The 20,285-nt window shown below is 46.6% G+C and overlaps 1 protein-coding gene across 1 annotated transcript in view; it reads left to right on the forward strand.

The window, feature by feature from the left end:
- The window catches only part of SETD1B (SET domain containing 1B, histone lysine methyltransferase), a 49,267-nt gene extending 29,194 nt beyond the window's left edge, over positions 1-20,073 (forward strand). The window contains exons 7-18 of the mRNA XM_054392765.1: positions 1,877-2,653; positions 7,865-8,035; positions 8,947-9,034; positions 9,938-10,155; positions 10,400-10,538; positions 11,229-11,678; positions 13,346-14,896; positions 17,208-17,374; positions 17,646-17,777; positions 18,502-18,621; positions 18,982-19,119; positions 19,848-20,073. Coding sequence (XP_054248740.1) covers positions 1,877-2,653; positions 7,865-8,035; positions 8,947-9,034; positions 9,938-10,155; positions 10,400-10,538; positions 11,229-11,678; positions 13,346-14,896; positions 17,208-17,374; positions 17,646-17,777; positions 18,502-18,621; positions 18,982-19,119; positions 19,848-20,021 — 4,125 coding nt within the window. The 3' untranslated portion in view covers positions 20,022-20,073. The remainder of the gene's footprint in view (positions 1-1,876; positions 2,654-7,864; positions 8,036-8,946; positions 9,035-9,937; positions 10,156-10,399; positions 10,539-11,228; positions 11,679-13,345; positions 14,897-17,207; positions 17,375-17,645; positions 17,778-18,501; positions 18,622-18,981; positions 19,120-19,847) is intronic.
- The last annotated feature ends 212 nt before the right edge of the window (positions 20,074-20,285 follow it).

Consider the following 20,285-nt stretch of genomic DNA (forward strand, 5'->3'; position numbering starts at 1 on the left):
TAGCAGAGATGACCTTTGATAAAACGTGAAGCATTTAGTTTGATTTGGATAAGTTGTGGTTGCTCAGCTTCATAGGGCTACAGCTCATAGCACAGTTATCAACTCAGCTGTGCTTGCTTTTATTCCTTTAGCCCTGTACAAAATTCTCAGGTTAAAAATCAAATCACAGCAGCTTCAGAATGAGAAGTGCCACCAAAGCTGCTTCCCAGCAGCTGTCCACAGTGCAGCTTCTCCACTGTCTGATGAGGACTGAGCTCTTCTCTCAGACTGGGGACTCTAGTAGGAGACTAGACAGAAGAGGCACCTGCAGTAATGAAACAATAAACATCTTTGGCATCTTTAGTCAAATTTAGCTGAAAACAGCCAGCAGGTTCCAAGACTCGTGCCAGGATTGAAATACAGAGAGGCACTTAAAGACTACTTGATTGTGATCTCTTACTGCCTCATGGGCTGGAGCCCACAGCATGCAGGGAAGACAGGAGAGTGCTGGTGGAGATGGAGCTTTGCTGTCCTGCTCTGGTCTGTCCTGGTGAACATGGGGCTGCTCTTTATTTAGATCAGCTGGTGGCAACATGCAAACTATTTGGCTTTTTGATGCAGAGCCATTGTGGGGAAGGATGTGCTTGGTAAGATGTTTGAAGGAGTCAAGCCAGTTGTGCTTGTAGAAAGCCTGGGAGAGAGGGTTGTGATGAGAGGTTCTGTTTTTCAGTCCTGAAAATAGCTGAGGGATGTTTGCTGTCACAGGAGTGGTGGTTTCTGATGATTTTAACTGGAAGAAAAGGAAAAATGGGAGAAGTAATTTTGGAGAAGGTAGTTGGGACCCTGTCCTGTCTTTGCTGACATCCCACTAATAAAAAGTCAACCCCATTTGTGTTTCCTACTTAAACTGCCTGTTGGATACATCTTCCAGCAGTATTTGGTTGCTATTAAGAGGATTTGTTTTAGCAATGTCTGAGGGATGTGGCAGTCATACATGTTGTGTCTCTGTGCTGGAGATACCTTAAGGACTGAAGTGCCTGTAGGACATAGCATGCAGGTGCAACTACTTGCTGTTGAGGATGGAACTAGCTGGTATCACTTTTCTGTTGGGTGGGACCTAATCAAGCTTTCAAACTTCAAAGCAAACTGGCACCCTCTGGTTTAATCCAATTTCCATCCCTTTCACAAGGGAGATTAACATCTTCCATAACTCTGTATTTATTTCGGGTAGTAAAGTGTTCATTTTGCCCAGGCACATGGCATATGCTGTGTCTGAATACCAGAATTTGTGACTGATATTTAAAGGCAATTTAAGCAGATTTTGGTGTTTGGTTGGGGTTTTTTTCTATGTGAATTATTGTGGTCTAGTCAGGACAGCTTTTATCATTAGCAACCATGTGGAAGTATTATCTTCCCACAATTAGAGGTTAAGAGTTGACAGCAAATGAGCCAGGAATTATAACTAAAAAAGCAGGGTAATTCTTTCTTTGTGTATGGTGAAAACTAAGGAATGAAAACTCCTGGTGTAAAGTGCTTGTCAGTGTTAGATGCAAACAGAGATAATGTAGCTTGCAGTGAAAGACATTCAAGTTATATGTATTTCGCTGAGCTCGAGAGCACTTCCTCCTGTTCCACAGAAGCTGAGGTTTTTGTTCAGTTGGTCCTGATGCTCTTTTAGAAAGCTTTTACCTCTGCTTCCCGAGGTCTGACATGGAGAAGAAAAGCTTCAATAGGCACCAGCTGCTCAATGGGCTCTGTCTTTTCAGAGCATTGCTCACTTTTCTCTGTTCCCAATTAAAATGTGTGTTAAACTTAGCTTTTGTTTGAAGCAGCCAGCACTGTGATGTTCATTGTGAAGGGAATGTGCTCCTCACTTTCTTTCTGTCTTTTGTTGCAGGGTCAGCATTCTTCAGGGGAGGACATGGAAATCTCTGATGATGAGACCAACCCCGCGCCCATCACCAGTGCAGAATGTGCCAAAACCATTGTGGTGAACTCCTCTGTCAGCAACTCAGCCGCGATGGCGCCATCGATGCCCCCGTTGCCACCACCAGGATTCCCTCCTCTTCCTCCTCCTCCTCCGCCACCTCCACAGCCAGGCTTCCCAATGCCTCCACCTCTACCTCCACCACCTCCACCCACTCACCCTGCCGTCACTGTCCCCCCGCCTCCACTCCCTGCCCCTCCTGGGGTCCCTCCGCCTCATATCTTACCTCCACTTCCTCCTTTCCATCCTGGCATGTTCCCTGTCATGCAAGTGGATATGATAAGTGTCTTGGGCAACCAGTGGGGTGGTATGCCGATGTCCTTCCAGATGCAAACTCAGATGCTGAGCCGCATGATGCAGGCACAGAACACGTACCAGTATCCGCCTTTCATGACAAGCCGGATGCAGTTTGTGAATCTTCCTCCCTACCGCCCATTCTCCATGGGAGCAGCTCTTGGTCGTGGTCAGCAGTGGCCACCGCTGCCCAAGTTTGACCCTTCAGTTCCACCACCAGGCTATGAGCCAAAGAAGGAAGATCCCCACAAAGCTACTGTGGATGGAGTTCTCCTGGTCATAGTGAAGGAACTAAAGGCTATCATGAAAAGGGACCTGAACCGGAAGATGGTCGAAGTGGTAGCATTTCGGGCATTTGATGACTGGTGGGACAAGAAGGAACGTCTGGCAAAGGTAGGCTTTCTTATACTTGTGTGTGTGCTGGATCCTGGGAAGAACTGTCCTTAGTGCTTGTGGCCATGGCATGGGTCTGGCATTGACTTCAGTTGCCTCACCTGGTTCCATGCATCCCTGCAGGGCTGGTCTTTGTACTGAGGCAGGTGACAGGAGTGTGTGCTGGAAGCCTTGCAAGTATGTGGAAGGTGCTGCATCACTGCAGGCACCTGCCTGCCTTGGGACAGGTTAACACCTGGGCCTTAAACCTGGCTTATTTTCTTGGTGTCACCCATATACACAGGCACTTCATGCTGCTTTGCCATCAGAACAAATACGGGCTGGAAACTGTAGTCCTTCCTAGTCATTGATGGAGGTACCCTATGCAAAGTTACACATGCAGAGGCCTGATTGCTCACCTCAGAGTGAACTGCTGCTCTGTTTCACACTGTCCCTCTTATCTGAATGTAGGCCCAAGGAAGAAGTGTTTATTTCTCAATCTTGTCCCTCTTTGTTGGGGTGGATCTTTTCCTCGGCCTTCCCAGCTTTGGGACCATCTCAAGGCAGCCGTTTCTGGGACTAAGTGCTTCTGATGCCTTGCAGTGGCCTCAGAGACCATATCCATCTTTGACAGCACGTTGCCCAAGCCTGGCTGCTCAGATCTTGGCAAGATGCAGCAGCCATGCTGGGGTGTAATTCAGGAGGGATCTGTAAATTAGGTGGTTTTCCAACTGTGTTTTGGAGGGTTGCAATCCCTCAGGCATCTGAAGAAAGACATCACTGCTTCCACAGGGCAGAGTCACAGGCTAGGTGTCCTGAGTGTCACCATAGTCCCGTGGTGTGTGTTTGCCAAGTTTCCCTGTTGGGTTGGGGGACCTGGACAATCCCGCTAATGCTGACGTTCACCAAGTCACAGGACAAAACGTAGCTATATCTACAGACAGAGCATGTTCACATTGGAGAGTCCTTTCCACTACTCCTTTCAGGGAGGCCTTCAAGAGTGGTGGGCAGGCTGCTCTTGCGTCTCAGAAGCCCAGGGTTATTCCCTTCTCCTCGTTTCCTTTCCCTTTCCCTCCTCAGTGCCATATTTCCAGGGCCTGACGTTTGAAAAGTTCAGCTGATTTATTTTTTTGGTGGTCTGGGGCACTGCTGGGTGTCTCCAGGAAGGGGTTTTCAGGAGGAAATGACCCCAAGATCAGGAGACAGATGTGCAAGGGCTTCTCATCATGTCTAAGAGGAAGTTGAATTTTTAACTCCAAAAAACTGAAGTTGGATACAACAGGAGTGTTCAAAGCTACTAAGCCCCTATTTTGTGTTTCCCACTTTGTGTGATAAGATCTGGGGGTATTTCCAGTTCTGTGCACTCCTCCTGCCTCCACAGCACATGCAGGCAGCAGCAGCAATTAACTCAAAAGCTGAATATTGGCCAAATACACGAGGAGTTCCAGGGATTAGTTAAGAAAACAGCTTTGCATGAATTGTCTCATCCTTTCTCAGCTGATTTAAAGTGCACCTCAGCCAGCCAGCAGCTCTGGGATCTAAGTTGTGGTGAATTTGTCACTACCAACAAAAACTAATGCTGTAGAAAGGATCTTGCAAGCCTCAAAATTACTATGACAGTGAATTACTGTAAAAACAACCAAACCAAACCATAGCTTGCAGATGAATCATCTGTTTCAGGTACTAGTTTTCAGAGCAGTATCTTTACCACCTGCTTTTGTAAGCCAGTTGCATGTTAACTCTAGCTCCTGGGAGAGCTCCTTGGCTTCTGAAGAGCTGGTAATGCTGCTGCTTAACAGCTGTTTTATGACAGTGTAATTTGCTGTGGCTTAGAGCTGGTTGGCGTGATGTGTGGCAAGAAACACAGTCCCTCTGCTCCTGACTAATGCTCAGAGCTTCTGCCTTCCTACCAGTGAGCTTGTGCTGATAGTTTTAGAGGAGACCTCTGAGTTTCCAGAGCAGAGAGGGAAACTGGTCCAGAAGACACTGTGCAAAAGCACCCAAGAAATTGTTTTAGACCAGATGTAGAGTTGTAGAAATGGTTTGGGTTGGAAGGGACCTTCTAGTTCCAACCCCCCCTGCCATGGACAGGGACATCTTCTGCTAGACCAGGTTGTTTCAAGCCCCACATCCACAGTGAAGAAGCAGAAGCAAGTTGAGGCAGGTCTTCATTGGCTGTTCAGGCTCTTTTATATCTTGAACTGTGGTTGGACTTAGCACATTCCTCCCTCACCTGCATTTTGCGACCCACTTTAGGAAGCTGTACCTTCAGCAGCTTGCCACTGTCTAACTGAAAATATGGAAGTGCTGCGTGGAAAACGACTTGTGTTTTCTGTGCAGAACAGAAATGCCAGAGCCAGTGCTGCTTCAGGGCACTGTCTGGGGAAGTTTCTGCCAGGCAATCTATGACTGCAACATACAGAAAAGTCTCACAGGTTTCAGAGCATCCTTTCTGCTGGGACAGTAGTTTGGAACATTGGTTTGGGACAGGATTCCTTCTCGGTCATAAGCTGCCTGCTTTTGCCAGAGAAAAATAAAATCTGAATATTCAGTTTAAACTGCACCTCCCTATTGCTGCTGTCTGTGCATGGATGAGGATGAGCCAACTGGCTGCCTTGGTGGCAGCTGGAGGTCAGTTCCCCACATATGTTACCATCACACTGTTTGGTTTGGTTTGTTTTTTTTTCCTAGAATGAACCAAGACCTCCAGGCACTATTGAACTGAAATGGCTCTCCAAAACAGGCTGTGCCATCCCCATTTCCTCCTTTCTAATGGTTTTTTACTTTGAGCTCCTCATATTTTTCCTTACTGATTGACACTAGTGAAAGAAATTATGTTATTTTCAGAGGTTTGGAAGTATAAATAAGACAACATATGTGCTTGTTTATGTCTTTTTTTTGTTGTTGTTAGAAATAAATGAGGCAGATTTGTAGGGAGAGAGATCTTTTAATATCTCCTATCCTTGGACCCTCAGCTGCAGCAGCCCTACTTATTTCACAGGAGAGATCAAAGCTCATCTTTAGAAGCACATGAGCTCCACCATATGCCATTCTCTACAGTAAGTGTGTCCCTCTTTGGTCAGAGGCTTTGTTGGGTGTGCATGAGAGCAGCACCCATTGTAGGTTTCATTTTTTTCCCCTCACTGACCAACAATGCTGTTGGCAACCCCTGAACCTTCAACAACACACAAGAAGGCAACACTCTTTGGGTTTTCCCGAGCGCTTTGAGCAGTATGTTGATCCTGGACCTGCCAGTCTCAACATGGAGAGCAGAAATACAACTGATAGAGCAGTTGTGAGGAGGTGACCACTGCCACAGGGTGGGCGAAATGGCCCAGACCTGCAGAGCCGGTGGTTATTTGTTGAGATGTACGTGAATGTTACAGTTCCACTTTCTCACAGCCTGCCTTATTAAGCCTACTGATTTATCTTTATTTTAACAGGTGCCCTTCTCCCCAGTTGCTTTCCCATTCATTTCAAAGATGCAACACTGTTAATTTTTTTATTCCCATCCTCTCCTCACAGGGTTTGGAGGTACAGCATCTCTTATTACTTCCAGGGCCTCATAGACATGAAGGCCATCTAAACGTTCCGTTATTATTTCCTTTTTGGGTTCTCACACACTTGTTAACCTCCTGTGCCTCCATTTCTCTTTTCTCTCTGTTTTTTGGCCACTATCTTCCATCAAAGAAATCAACTTGGGCAGGTGATTGCCTGCCAGAAAGTAGCATACCAAAAGTAGAAGGTAGGAAAGCTCAAAGGTAAAGCTGGTGTCCTAGGTCAGGCAGGATGAAAAAGGCATGGGGTGGAAGCTGCTAAGGGGCACGTTTCTATGGAAGGCAGCATATACCATGGACCTTGTCTGCCTGAGCTAAGGGAAAGCTTTTCCCTGTTCCTGCATCCAGTTTAGGTTTGAAAGCCTGAGTAAGATGCATTAAGGAGAGTGCCAGGAATAGGCAGCGATCCCTGGCCACGGAGTGCTGCTGCCTGCATTCCCTGCTTGATATTCCCATTAGTCTTGTTCCTTGTTAGAAGGAGAGCTGAGCTTATGCTTTCCCTTTGGTGATTACAGCCAGCTTTGGCAAATCAGCTCTGTGAACGTCTGTAGGAGAAACTGGCTTTCAGCTGGTGTTACACCACAGGCTGATGTGTGTGAACGTTACCTCCAGTGACCTTTGCTCAAGAAGAGCATGGCATGCCACTGCGCGTGATGTTCTCCCTGGCTTGTCCACCTCTCCACAGCTGCAGAGGTTTGAATTCCTGTTCTTCCTTCACACTTGAGGTCTGATGAAAGAGGTTTGTTGTGGCTGAGCAAAGATGAGGCTGTGTGACTAGTTGTCAAGTTTTGTAGGTAGGCCCTTAGATGTTTCACCTCAGTATTTCAATTTTTCTGTTTCTCAGGACTGGAGCCTTCTGACAGTTTTTGTGAACCTGGACTGTAGTTGCTAAGCAAACAGAGGAGTTTGGGTTTGATGGTGTATGAGGATAGTGGTGTACCCCAGCTCTTCAGCTTCCCTTTGGAGTTCAGGACCTTTGCTCAGTAGCTGCTCTTTGCCACTTGGTAACTCCAGCCTGGGTGGAGGAATGAGTTCCCTTGGGCTGTCAAGGGCTGGGTTTAGGTTTGCGCCTCTTTCATCTCTCCTTTTTAAGATTTTGCTTCTAGCATCTGCACTGGATTATGGCTGTTGGGAAGGTGGTCACTGTGGACCCCACACCAAGTGATCTGAAATGAGCCATGGGGGCTGATGGGGTCTCTTGGTTTCCCTTTTCTCTAAAGGACTTTCGCCCGTGTTAAACTGCATGTGAAGGAAGCTGAGACTGTGTTTTAAAACACTCACTGGAGAAAGCAGGAATGTCTACTCTACTGCCTGCCAACGTGATGGCTCCAAATGCAAGATCATTTGGTGTCTCATGCTAAGCCACTGTTCTGGGAGTTCCAGCAGTTTTGTATTAGTGTTTTAGATCCTTGTGAGAGAAAGTAACTTCTTAAAATACATAGGTCAGAAGGCTTCCCAGAGATGGAAAGATCTTGTTACCAGTAAGAAGTCTTGCACCTTCTTCCTTTCCAATGTGTGTGGCCATGCGATACATCTTCAGATGCCCTTGCCTGCAGAGAAACTGATACCTGGGCAGGGCAGTGATACTCCACAAACTTCAATTGTCTAAATGGTTTCCAGAGTTTGTGTACTGCTCAGGAAACTTGCCCTTTACGATGTGTTTTCTCTATGGCAGGCATCTCTCACTCCAGTGAAGTCTGGAGGAGAACTGGAGGAAAAACCAAAGCCAAAGGATCGAATCGCATCTTGTCTTCTGGAGAACTGGAACAAAGGAGAAGGGCTGGGATATGAGGGAATTGGCTTGGGCATGGGACTACGAGGGGCCATCCGGCTGCCATCCTTCAAGGTAAAGATCTGTCTTCATTATGCTGACATCCTCTAGAGGAGCATTGGGAGGACAGACCTCTTGAGGTTTGTGCCCCAAAGCCCTGCAGGCTCTTAGCTCTGTGTTCACTTACGGGGTTACTTCTGACAGCATCACTTGTAACTCCCTGTAAGAGCAAGAGTAGCTCTTTCCCAGCCTTAGCTTTTCATCACCACATGTATGAGTTGCCTGCAAGGGATCTCCCTGCTCTGCAAGGTAAACAGGACATTGGCCTGTGTTTAGGACACAGTGTTTCATTATAACTGTAAAAATGTGCTTATGCTTATAGTGCTTTTGGACTGTAATTTCTTTGCTTAGAGTATCTTGCAGTTTGGCAGCTGAAACACCTAAGGTTTGGTTAAAATTACTATCTTCCTGTTGTGAGTTTGCAAAATAAGACTTGGAAGCATAGGGTCACCTTCTAAAGAGTATTTGCATAAAAATGAGGGAGGGTAGAGGGCTTCCTTGTAATTAGGATTTTGAATGCACAGAAGGTTCAAGTAAGGGTTTGGGATGAGACATTCTACAGTCCTCATTTAGAATAAAGCTCACTTGAGGTTCTTTAAGATGTCAACGTTTTAGGCTCTCTTTCTGTTCTCCTTCATCTCAAGACACATGGATTTGTCAAGAGCTTTCTCTGTCATCTTCAAAGTACCTGGTGATGACGTGCACCGTGCTGGTACCCAGAGTGTTTGGATGCAAATGGAAGGGGTAGAATTTCATTCGCAGTCAAATTCTGTTTGCAAGCAAATAAAGGGATCAAGAGCTGGGGAAGTGGCCCTTGGTTTCTGGGTGTAAGTCATGAGGCAAAGTAGAGCAGTAGCAATTTGCTTAAGAAGTTGATTTCTGCTGCTTCTAACCTTTTAGAAATGCTAATTGTGTCTTTTGTTCAGGTGAAAAGAAAGGAGCCACCTGAAGCTGCCTCAGCAGGAGATCAGAAGAGAATCCGGCCTTCTACTTCTGTCGATGATGAAGATGAAGGTTTGCAAAGCATGTTTGTTTGAAACACAAGAGCAGATGCAAGCCTCATGCAAGCTGAATTCTTTTAAACTTCACAACAGTGTGCTGACTTACAGTTAGAGTCGAGGATCTGAGCCAAAACCTTACTTCTCACAAAGCTGATCAGCTGGCAGATGTCTCTTGGGGACTAAATTATCTTAAAGTCACTGGCGGGAAATTTAAGACTCACATTCTGTGAGTAACTCAACCCGTTTTAGTTCTGCTGATGCAGGGCTGGTCACCCAGTAGAGGGAGCTCAGAGGTGTTCATGGGGTGTTCCAGGGGTGTGCCTGCAGCTTGCTAGACATGTTATGGGAGAAGGCACAGAAGAGAGAGTTTGTCTTGTGTTTGATTTTAAAAACAAAATGAAGTAATTAGTGAGGAAAATCTATTTGAAAATATTTTAAGTTTTTTTTCCTGGAAGCAGGGAAGAGTAGTGATAAGACAAAGCTTTTGAATACCATTTCTTTTGCGTAATAAAATGTGTTCAAGTTAGTCATGCCGTAAGGTTGACTCAGACTGACAACTGGTTCTGAAATGAGAGGACAGAAGCAGGGGTCTCTAAAGCACTTGAAAAGGCGTTAAATTCAGCTCACTTGTTCTGATCTCAGTCGTGTCATGTCTCTTAGCTGCTCTGCCTACAGCTCCTCAGCTTTGACCACCCACGTTTTGTCATCCTTGGCATTTCAACACCCTCCACCCAGTCCTGCCCTCACTTACACTGTGAAATTAGTAAGCCCCTGTAAGTCTGGTACTCATGCTCCTCGTGGGCACATTGCTCCTGGCTTTGATTTTCCCAAAGAGAAAGTTTCCATTATGTAATCAACTTCTGCCGTCCACTGCAAGGTATTAGGTGGCAATTTCCTTCTTGTTCTTGTTCGCCAGAGTCGGAGAGGGACAGGGATGCTTCTGATGCAACATGTGACCTGTCAAAGAAGGATGCAGAAGCAGTGGGGCTGAGGCGGCGACCAGCAAGGCCACTGGAGCTTGACAGCGAGGGAGAAGAGGGAGATGAGACATCAGAGAAAGAGGAAGAGTCCTCCTCAGAGAAAGAAGAGGAGCAGGAAGAAGATGGAGGCTTGGTGAAAGCAGCACCTGGCAAGGTGTGTTGGTTTGTGATGGGAGTTTTGAATACTTTCTGTCATTAAAAGGGGGCTTGGTAATTCCGGGTGCCCAACTTGCCTTTGTAAGATGAGCTGTCCTCTTAATGGTCTGTGCTAAGAGAACCTCTCTAAGGTTATTCCCAATTTAGGTTCTGTGGTCAGCATCCGTGAGGGTCATTGTTGGGTACATCAGTGACAGTTCTCAGAGTCTGACTGTTCATTTTGGCAATGCTTTCTTGCAAAGGAGGAAGAGGACGATGAGGAAGAAGATGAAGATGATGATGAGGATGAAGATGAGGAGGAGGAGGAGGATGAAGATGAGGAGGAAGAGGAGACAGGCATAGACACAAGTGACAAAGAGGAGGAGCAGGACTCCGAGGAGGGTAAGCAGCTCCAGCAAAAGCAAAAAGTGTAGCTTTCAGGTGAGCTGTGGTCTGCCTTTTGCACTCGGGAGCTGATTGTTTTTGTTTGTGCATCTTCTCTAACTGAAGAGCAGTTTGATACAAGATAATGCACTTAATTGTTTCCTGTGAAGCTTCAATGATCCTTCTGACTGTGGATCCCTTTGTAATAGGTCTTCAGCCTCTGAGTAATCTCAGCTCAACTTGACAGAGGCACAGAGGTCTTAAAGCTAGCTAAGTTTGTGCTTCTTTGATGAAACATGCGGCTGGCAGGAGAAGGGACCAGATTTCAAACAGGAGTAATTTAGCTGCTAATTCTTTTCTGTTCTCTCAGTCAATTCCTGCTCTGAAAGATGGTAACTTCCACGTTAAAGCTGTGTGTGAAGACAGCAGAAAATCTTAGTACAGCTCCAAGAGACTCATGTGGGCAGGGTGCCAAGCAGCACTAGCTCTGCTCTTGGAGCTGCCTGTTGTGTGGTGATTGTTGTAAGCAACCAAAGACATGGTTTGGGAGTCTCTGCCAAACCAATAAATTGGGAAGTGACTTGTTCAAACCCCCACACTGCTGTCGAAGCCCTTTCCATGCTGTTAGAATGTGTTAAAGAGATATTTGTACTGTAGGAGACTCTGTTTAAGTCAGAAAGCAGAACTAATGGTAATTTGTTCTTGTAGATGTAGCAAGTCCCTTGTCTTCCAAGGCTGAAGTTGAATCATCCGATGAAAGTGAGGACTCCTCTGATTTTGAGTCAAGTTCAGACTCAGAGGATGAAGATGAGGATGATGATGATGAAGATGAGGAGGAGGAAGAGGTGGCTGACGATCAAGACAGAGAAGCCATGGTTGCTGAGACAGAGCATGAACCTGCTGCTCAGGAGCTTCCTGATGATGAGAGGGAGACTATTTTGGAGCTGTATCCTGTGGATGACTACATGGATGCAGCAGGCTTGGGACTCACAGTGCCTGCATTGCCAGTGAAAGATGAAGGCATGGAAGAAATCAAGGCAGAGGAAGCTGAATGTTGTGAAGTCCCAGAGGCGTCTATTGCTGCTGAAACACTGAAGCATTTGGTTATGGAAAGAGACCAGGAGACAAAACTTGCGCTGTCTCCCATCTGTAGGCCAGGTATGCCCTTCCATGTGGTTTGGCATTTTTCACCACATTTCAAGTTCAGTGTTCTCACAGCATCCAGGATGTATGGGTTTGCATTTCCCTTGTTCTCTTGCTGCCTCCAGTCTTGGCTCTAGGCTAGGGGCTATCTGTACAAGGAAAGAGATCTGTGCTGAACTTTCCCTCCTAGTAAGGGGCTCTGCACAACCCGTCTGCTGCTAAAAATACTGTGGTTACTGTATCCAGAATCTTATCCCGGGCCAGTTTAGTGTCCTGCAGGAACTGAACAGTTGTCGTCGTCCAAGGGAGACTGACTGGATGGTGTGGTGGCTGAAGCTCAAGATAGAAAACCCATGGCTGCTAAAGCAGAACAGGAATCTGTGCTTAGTGGGTCACTAGAGGCTCTTTTTGGTTTTAATAGCGAAACAGTATGTGACTGGCAAGCTCTGTGGGGCAGGTGAGTGGAGTCTGAGAATTGTAACTGGTTCCTAATATTATTGTTTGTGGTTGTTTTTTTTGGTTTTGTTTTTTTTACAAAGTCCTTTTAAATCAGTGATACTCCCTGGTTTTCTGAAAGAATGAAATTACCTTCTTCCAACACTGAGTTGTGTTTAACCCAAGGAAACTAGAAACCTTTTACTAGAACAGGTGGCTGAGGACTGGACAATATTTTGGCACATGGAGAGCTGGAAATGCAGTCCCTGCACAGGCTCTTACACCTTGACTGCCATAAAATCTAAAAGCTGTCAAGAGGCAAAATGTTAAACTGGGCAGGACGAAGAAGAACAAGTTTGCACAGATCCTTCCTAGAACAGTTCAGTGTGCAGAGAGGGCAAAAATTTGGGGAGCCCTTCATTTGGGCACCTTGGCCTGTGGGCTGAGCTTTATAGGTAAGCTGTGGGAACAAGCTCAAACTGTAGCAGTGTTCTTGTGCAGCCCAGCTCACTTGTACTGGAGTTACAGAGACTGGACCCATCTCCAGATCATTCAGCGCAAATGAGGAATGATTCCCTTGCTACTCTAGAGGCATTTCCACCTCCCACTTGAAAATGTTATTTTGAGTTGCCTAACAAGATTTGCTGTTGATTCTTTTTGGCCCTGGCCCTAAGAGGGTAAACTCCAGATAAATGAGCTTGCTGCAGAGAGAGCAGCATATAAATTGCCTCATTGATACCATCTGAGTGTCTCTTCATTCAATGCAAGGGTTTCATGTGTTGTTCAGGAATGTTATGCACCTCCTTTCAATACTCCCTCCTTGGAGAGCTGAGGGGTTCTTCTTGGCCTTGCAATTCGTTTACCTTCCCACATTAGTAAAGCTGATAGCTCTGGGTTCTGACAGTTGTCCTGTAAAATCCTTACCCCACAATCCACTAATGCTTTCGGTGTCTACTCAGAAGATGGTCAGGGGTTTTGAAGGCAGAAAACCTTCATTCTGGCCTGTGTCGTAGCTAATCCTCAAATTAATAGCGTGGGGTTTTTATGGTTCATTAGGGATGTCTGTGGTAGCAGCTAATTAGTCTACACTCCGTGCCTCCAAAATGTAAAGCATTGGAGTTTTTAAAGCCTCCCAGTGGAATTGGGTTGTTCTGTAATTGCAGCTTCTTAAACCATGGTTTTACTGGCAAGTGGCGAGTAACTGTGTGGAGGCAAAGCTCCTGATTCTCCTCTTCTCCCCGTTTCAGAGGAAGAGTCTGAACCCGCTGCCATGCTGGAGCCAGAGGTACAGGAGGGTCCAAAGCCTGAATCTCAAGATGAGGAGGAGGCTCTTTGTCTCACAACTTCAGTGGCAGCCTTTGGAGAATCTCTGCCCTCTAAAAGCGGCTTCTTCAGCAAGCCTGACGACAGCAGTGTGGAAGCTCGTGTTAAAACAAAACTGCCCTCTGCAGCAGAGGAGGACGACCGGCTGCCTCGCACACCGGGACGGGAGGTGATCATCCATGCAGAGACTGAGACTCTTTTGCTTCCAGCCCACAAGGTGCCATCCTCTATGCTTCCCTTACCATCAACTCCCGGAAAGGAAGAATCTTTAGTTCCTCCAGAGAAGTTCCCTGAACAATTAATGGTGACCAAAACATCCATGGAAGAGGAGATTCCTAGGACTCCTGGGCGGGACATTTTGGCCAAGTCTTCACACCCCCTTGCAAAGTCGCAGAGCACGGACACTGTTCCAGCCACACCAGGAAGCGATGCTCCCCTTACGGGAAGTAGCTTGACCCTCAGTTCCCCTCAAGTCCCAGGGAGCCCCTTTTCTTACCCATCCCAGTCTCCTGGCATTAACAGTGGCATTCCTCGGACTCCTGGGAGAGATTTCAATTTCACGCCTACTTTCCCAGAGGCTGGTGCTACCATTCCTTGCCTTCTGTCTGGCAAGAAGCAGTCAGAGGATGAGCTGGATGAGAAACCCTTTAAAGAGCCTCTTAGTGCTTCCCTTACGCTCAGCATGAACAGTGCTCCTTCCCCTATCCCCTTTGCCAGCCCCCCACAAGCAGATTTCCACACGGACATGGGTTTGCCACCTGATGAGCCAATACCTGTAGCAGCCCTTCCATGCATGCATGGAGATGGAAGAATGCCCATCGAGGAATGCAAGGCGGATGTAAAATCTGTTTTGCTCTCACCAGAAGCACCCACTAGTGCTTCTATTCTTCCTCCTCCCCCTCCACCTTCTGTTCTTCCCAAAAGGAGGCCAGGTCGGCCAAGACGGTCACCCCCTTCTGTCCTCTCCTTGGATATGTACCAACCCATAGAACCTCCTCCTGTGCCAGTGGCCTTGGCGGAAAGTGCTGTGAGCAAAGAGCTCTTAAGTGGGCATCCTGATGTTTTCTATGGACTGAAAGACCCTGAAGCCGTCACCCTGGACTTCAGGGATGATGATTTCCACAACAAAGTAGCAGCTGAGACAGTTGCAGAGAAGCTGCCTTTTAAGGAACTGGAGAACCAGTGGAATGAAGACTTCAAGGAAGAAGAAGCTCACGCAAAACCTAAAAGACAGTGGCGAAGGCAAAAGAAGTCACCTGAGCACCTCCCAGTAATTCCTTCCCCTGAATATTCTCCACCCCAGCCCCAGTTCAGGCCACGCTCCGAGTTTGAGGAGATGACCATTTTGTACGATATCTGGAACGGCGGCATTGATGAGGAAGACATCAAATTCATGTGCATCACCTATGACCGCTTGTTGCAGCAGGACAATGGTATGGACTGGCTCAACGACACCCTCTGGGTTTTTCATCCTTATATCCTTTCTCACTGGTGCTCTGCCTTACACCACATGTAGGATGCACGAGACGGTTGTTGTGTAGGACTTACAGTGTAAAAGAATAAGCTTGCTGGTGGAAGAGGCATTTGCTTACTAGAATAGGAATTCCTTGTATCAGCAGGGAATTTTAGACTGTTTTTTTTATTCCCCAAAGCTGCAATACCAAAATACTGCAAAAGTAGCTTTTCTTGCTGCATTTTCAATCTAGGACTGCAGGGAAAATCTGTATGCACCTCTTCTGGGGTGGTTTCCTTGCTAGTTTGAGAAGCTTCTGTCTGCATTTAAACCAGACTTTTCTGGTTTGTTTGTGGTTTTTTGGGGTTTTGTTTTGTTTTGTTTTCCCTAGCCTGCCTGTGGAATTTCTAGTCTGCACATACAGGGCTTTAAGTTGGGAGTAAAACTTGCTGTAAAAATAATCTCACCATCTGTGCCCAAAAAGATGAGTTAGTGGTGCTAGCAGCTTTAACGCTGAGTTTGAAACACTAATAAAAGCCCAGCTTTCTAAGAGGTGCATTGGGGACAGCTGCATCCCCAGTCTGGGCTGGGGAATGTACTGCTCCTGCTGTAGCAAGGATCATGGAATGGTGCTGGTAGGGCAGGATCTGACCCTGTTCCTCCTGCCTTGCCCTTGAGCTTGTCATCAGCAGCACTGGTTGTAGCTTTGAATCTTTTGAGAGCGTTTTTAGGACTCATAAGCTGTCTCAGAGCAAGACTCTCTGCATACAGCCACCAGTAGTGGTCTCTGGTTAGAAATTGTGTGGAGTTAAAATGTCTCATCCAAGATAAAGAAAGGAAGAACAAAAACATCCAAACCACTTGAAATAATCAGTGATATGATACTAACAAAAAGCAAGTGGATCTCAGTGCTGTGCTGTGTGGTTTTATTCTTCTTTCTCTGCATCTCAAAGTGGCCTCTGTAAGATTAACTTCATAAATTTCTGCCTTTTCCTACCAGTGGAACAGCCTTGAAATACATTTATTTAATTATTTGAAGGAATCGTTCTGAAATTCTTTGAAGGAAATACTCTAAAAATGAAATACATCATCACCAGTAATTCTCAGTTTGTGTCCCATTTGGGGAAACAGTTCCAAAACTAAACCAGTTTCAAAGTGGGAGTGACTCTCCCTGCAGTGGTGGGGGACCACAGACAGCGACAGGCAGAAGAGGATGGCTGAGGGCAGGACTTGCCTGTGACCCTGAGATTAAACATGTTTGCATTTGGCAGCTCACAGAGTGGAAATATGTGGAACCTGTTTCCCTGTTGATAAGGATTACTGGAACAGCACATTTACAGTCACTTTTTAAACTATTCAAAAATCATCTACAGCCAGTTGCTGGTTCATCCTGTGCTGCATGATAGGTGTGGAAATACATGCAGGGTTCACCTGCTTCCCAGCAAGCTCACACCTCATTGCTCTCATCTCAAAGCCATCAGTTCTTGCTTTTTATGAGCCTTCAATTTTCTGGTGTTAAGGATATGTTACAGCTCACAAGTACCTTTTTTTTTCTTTTTGATTGATTGATCTGTCATCCTAGCTTCATGGCTGTGTTGTTGGGCTGAGCTGCCAGTAATGCAGACTCACTGTCCTTCCAGAAGCCAAAGACCTGAAGGTGCCTTCTGTCTGCTTGGTGCAATGAGTCCTTGCCTGGCCAGCTGTAGGTTTTCCTGACTGGTCAGGACAGTGGAGTTTGAAACATCTGCACAGGGTCTTAGCTGTCCCTTCTGGGTCTGAAGGAGCTGCTGATTTAGTGAAGCTGCTGAGAGTAGTTTCTGTCTCCAAGCACTTTGGGCTGAGGAGCACCTCCTGCTCATCTCCTCTGCTTCCACCCCCAGTTGGTGGGGGTCACTGCTGCCCTGAGATCAGTGTGGTGTCTTCAGGGCTTAGGGTGGCTGCAGGGAGTTTCTAAACATAGAACAAAAATATGTCACTCACATCAGAGAAAATGTGCATCCGGGGGCTGGGCAGCTGCTGTCTGTGTACCTAGTGTTTGCTCTGGGGAAATCCTTTCTCAAACAGGTTTGACAGCTTAACCTTTTTATGTTCAAATTTTTATTATCTCTTTAGTTTCCCAAAGCATGCAGCTGAGAAGGCAGGACCATGCTTGGTTTTCCTGGAGGCATGTGGGCTTCTGTGATGTTTTATTGTTCAATAATACAGGGGGGCTTTTTCCAACCTTCCCCAAAACCTTCCTAATTTTCTAAGCTCCTGGCCTTAGCTCCATGTATCTGTAGCAAGTTTTGTCTGGTATGCCGTGGTGGCTGTGTTACTCCTTAACTTCTTCCCACCTACTAGCTTTTCTACCCCCAAGAAAAAGAAGCGGGACGACGGGATGCGAGAGCACGTGACGGGCTGTGCACGAAGCGAAGGCTATTACAAAATAGACAAGAAGGACAAACTCAAATACCTCAACAATAGCCGAGCTTTTGCAGAGGAGCCTCCAGCTGACACACAGGTGAGGACACGTCCTCTGCTGGCTGCTGAGGTGTGAAGGGAGTTGGCTGTCACACACAGTGCTTCCTGCCTTTTGGCAAGGAATGGGGTGAAGCTGTTGCTACACCTGTGGTGAGTTGACAGTCCTGGAGCAGCTGGGGAGGTGTTAGTGTTTGATGTGGGATGTTTTGGGAGGCCACACATTCCATGGGCAAGTGTTGCGGCACAAGGCGTTGCTCACAGGGAGGCTGCAGGGTGTTGGGTCAGTTTTGATCACCCATTTGTCCTCTCAGGGTATGAGCATCCCTGCCCAACCTCATGCTTCCACCCGGGCTGGCTCTGAGAGGCGGTCAGAGCAACGCAGGCTTCTCTCCTCCTTTACTGGTAGCTGTGACAGTGACCTCCTCAAGTTCAACCAGCTCAAGGTAGGTCACCCTGTGAATTGCTGCTTTGCTCAGAGGCAGGCTGGGAGCAGGGTGAGGCCAGGCCAGGGACCTTCTGGCAGTTTGGTCTCATCTTGGTGATGGCCATCTCAGCATTGGGCACTGCTGCGTGTGCCAGAGGGTCAAAGGGTACCGGTCTCTCCTGTGCTTGATATAACATAATACACTAAGGCACATCATTTGCCTATGAAATGGGAGCAGAGCAGTCACTGCGAAAATGTGACACCTGGTCCAGTGTGGTTCATTGTGAAAGGCAGAGACATGAGCTCTGTCTGATGCTAGGTATAACTAAGTATATGACGATTGCAGAGCTTGAGCCCTGCTCAGAACCTTCAGACTTAAGCACAGCAGAGACTGATGGCCTCAAAGGGTCTCACAGAATCAGTAAGGTTGGAAAAGACCTCAAGGATCATGAAAGTCCAACCTGTCACCCAAGAACTCATGACTACTAAACCATGTCACCAAGTGCCATATCCAATCCCCTCTTTCAGTGGTAAAATCCCAAGTACTGCAACTCTATGACACATCCTGTGACCTCTCTCTTGCCTTAACTGTCACCACAAGACAGAAGGAAAACTAAACTGGGTTGGCCTACCCCAGCACTGCTCATAGCTCTGAGCATGCTGTGGATACTGGAGCTAGGGTTGGCCTTTCCCTTTCAGTTCCGTGGCTGACGCAGGGTTGGGGCTGGGTTTTTTTCATGCAGTTCCGGAAGAAGAAACTAAAATTCTGCAAGAGCCACATTCATGACTGGGGCCTTTTTGCTATGGAGCCCATTGCAGCTGATGAGATGGTGATTGAATACGTGGGTCAGAACATCAGGCAGGTAAGCTGGATTTGGGTGAAATGTGATCAAAAAGCAGTCCTGAAAGAAGCATTTGATTATGAGAGCAGGGGTTGGAGTCTCTGCTGTAAAGTGTTAGCTGTGTGAGCTAGGCAGAGGTTGGCATTTGATTTGGAGGTACAAGGGTGGGATTTTTAACAGCCCATAGAAGCTGAGCGCTCAGATCCTTAGGAGATAAGCTCTCAAGAAGCACATCCTGAACTTTTGAGTTTTCAATTAGGTGTCTGTTCTGCTGGGGTGTTCAGGATCATGTATCTATTGAGTGGCACAAGCACAGCCCAGGTGAGTGTTGAGCAGATCTCTGCTCACAGATCAGTGACCCTGCCCATGGGGTTTCCACAGGTCATTGCTGACATGCGGGAGAAGCGATACGAGGATGAAGGCATTGGAAGCAGTTACATGTTCAGAGTCGATCATGACACCATCATCGATGCCACCAAATGTGGAAACTTTGCCAGGTTTATTAACCACAGCTGCAATGTGAGTATCATGTTTTTGCATGGAATTGTACTCTAGCATACTGAGAAACCCACCAAGGCCTTGCTAAGTCTGATTAGGGCGATGTTCAGAAGTAGCAGGGGGCCACAGGGTTATGATTAAATGTTGATGAGCTGCAACAGATCAAAACAGAGTCTAAAGTAGTGTAAAGAGGGTTGGGAGACCTGAGAAATAAAACACACAGTGAGACACAACACACTCAAAGTCCTCCTGACTGACCTGACTGACCCTGACAGACACTGTTCAAACATATCTAACAAATATTTCCTTAAAACAAGCCAAATTGTAGCACCATTATTCTGTGGAAATAGTCTCCTTCAAGAATTGACATGGAAAAAGTGTTCTCTGCCCTGGCAAGTAGAGAAGCTGCTTTTCCTTCTGCTCTGTGCTGCAGTCTACACTCAAACACTTGGCTGCCTGACCAATCTGTTAAGCATTAGTTGTTACAAATTTGGTGAAGCATCATCCATGCTTTTTTTTGCACCAGAGATGACCAGAATGTGGATATTTTGGGGGAGCACAAGGTGGGCTGCTCTGTTTTCTGGCTTCTTGTCTCTCAGCATCCCCTAGGTCCAGGCTCTGGAAGTCTGTCCGAGGCTGTCTAGGGAAAAGACTGCCCTGCTTTACTTTAGCTTGGAATGATTGTGTGGAGGCTGGGAAGCCATGGTCATCAGGAGCCTAAATTGTTACCTGTTCTCTCACCCTTGCAGCCAAATTGTTACGCGAAAGTGATCACAGTGGAGTCTCAGAAGAAGATTGTCATCTACTCCAAGCAGCACATCAATGTGAATGAGGAAATTACCTATGACTACAAATTTCCCATTGAGGATGTAAAAATCCCATGTCTATGTGGCTCTGAGAACTGCAGGGGAACCCTGAACTGAACTCAAGGTTTCTCATCACACTTGCACCTTCGGCCATGTCAAAACTGTGGTAACCAGGTGTGGTTGCACTTTGCCAAAAAAAGAAAAAAAAAAAAGAGGAGAAAAAAAAAAGAAAAAGAAAAGAAAGAAAAAAAATTAAAAAGAAAAAAAAATTTAAAAAAAGAGAGGAAAAAAGAGAAGAGAAAAGCCAAGTTTCGCACTTCTGCCAGGATCATGAATGAAAGCAAAAAGCGCACACGCTTCCGAGGACTGTTCATGTTTCAG

The sequence above is a fragment of the Indicator indicator genome, chromosome 26 (genome assembly GCF_027791375.1).
Source record: "Indicator indicator isolate 239-I01 chromosome 26, UM_Iind_1.1, whole genome shotgun sequence".
In the NCBI taxonomy this organism is placed as follows: Eukaryota; Metazoa; Chordata; class Aves; order Piciformes; family Indicatoridae; genus Indicator; species Indicator indicator.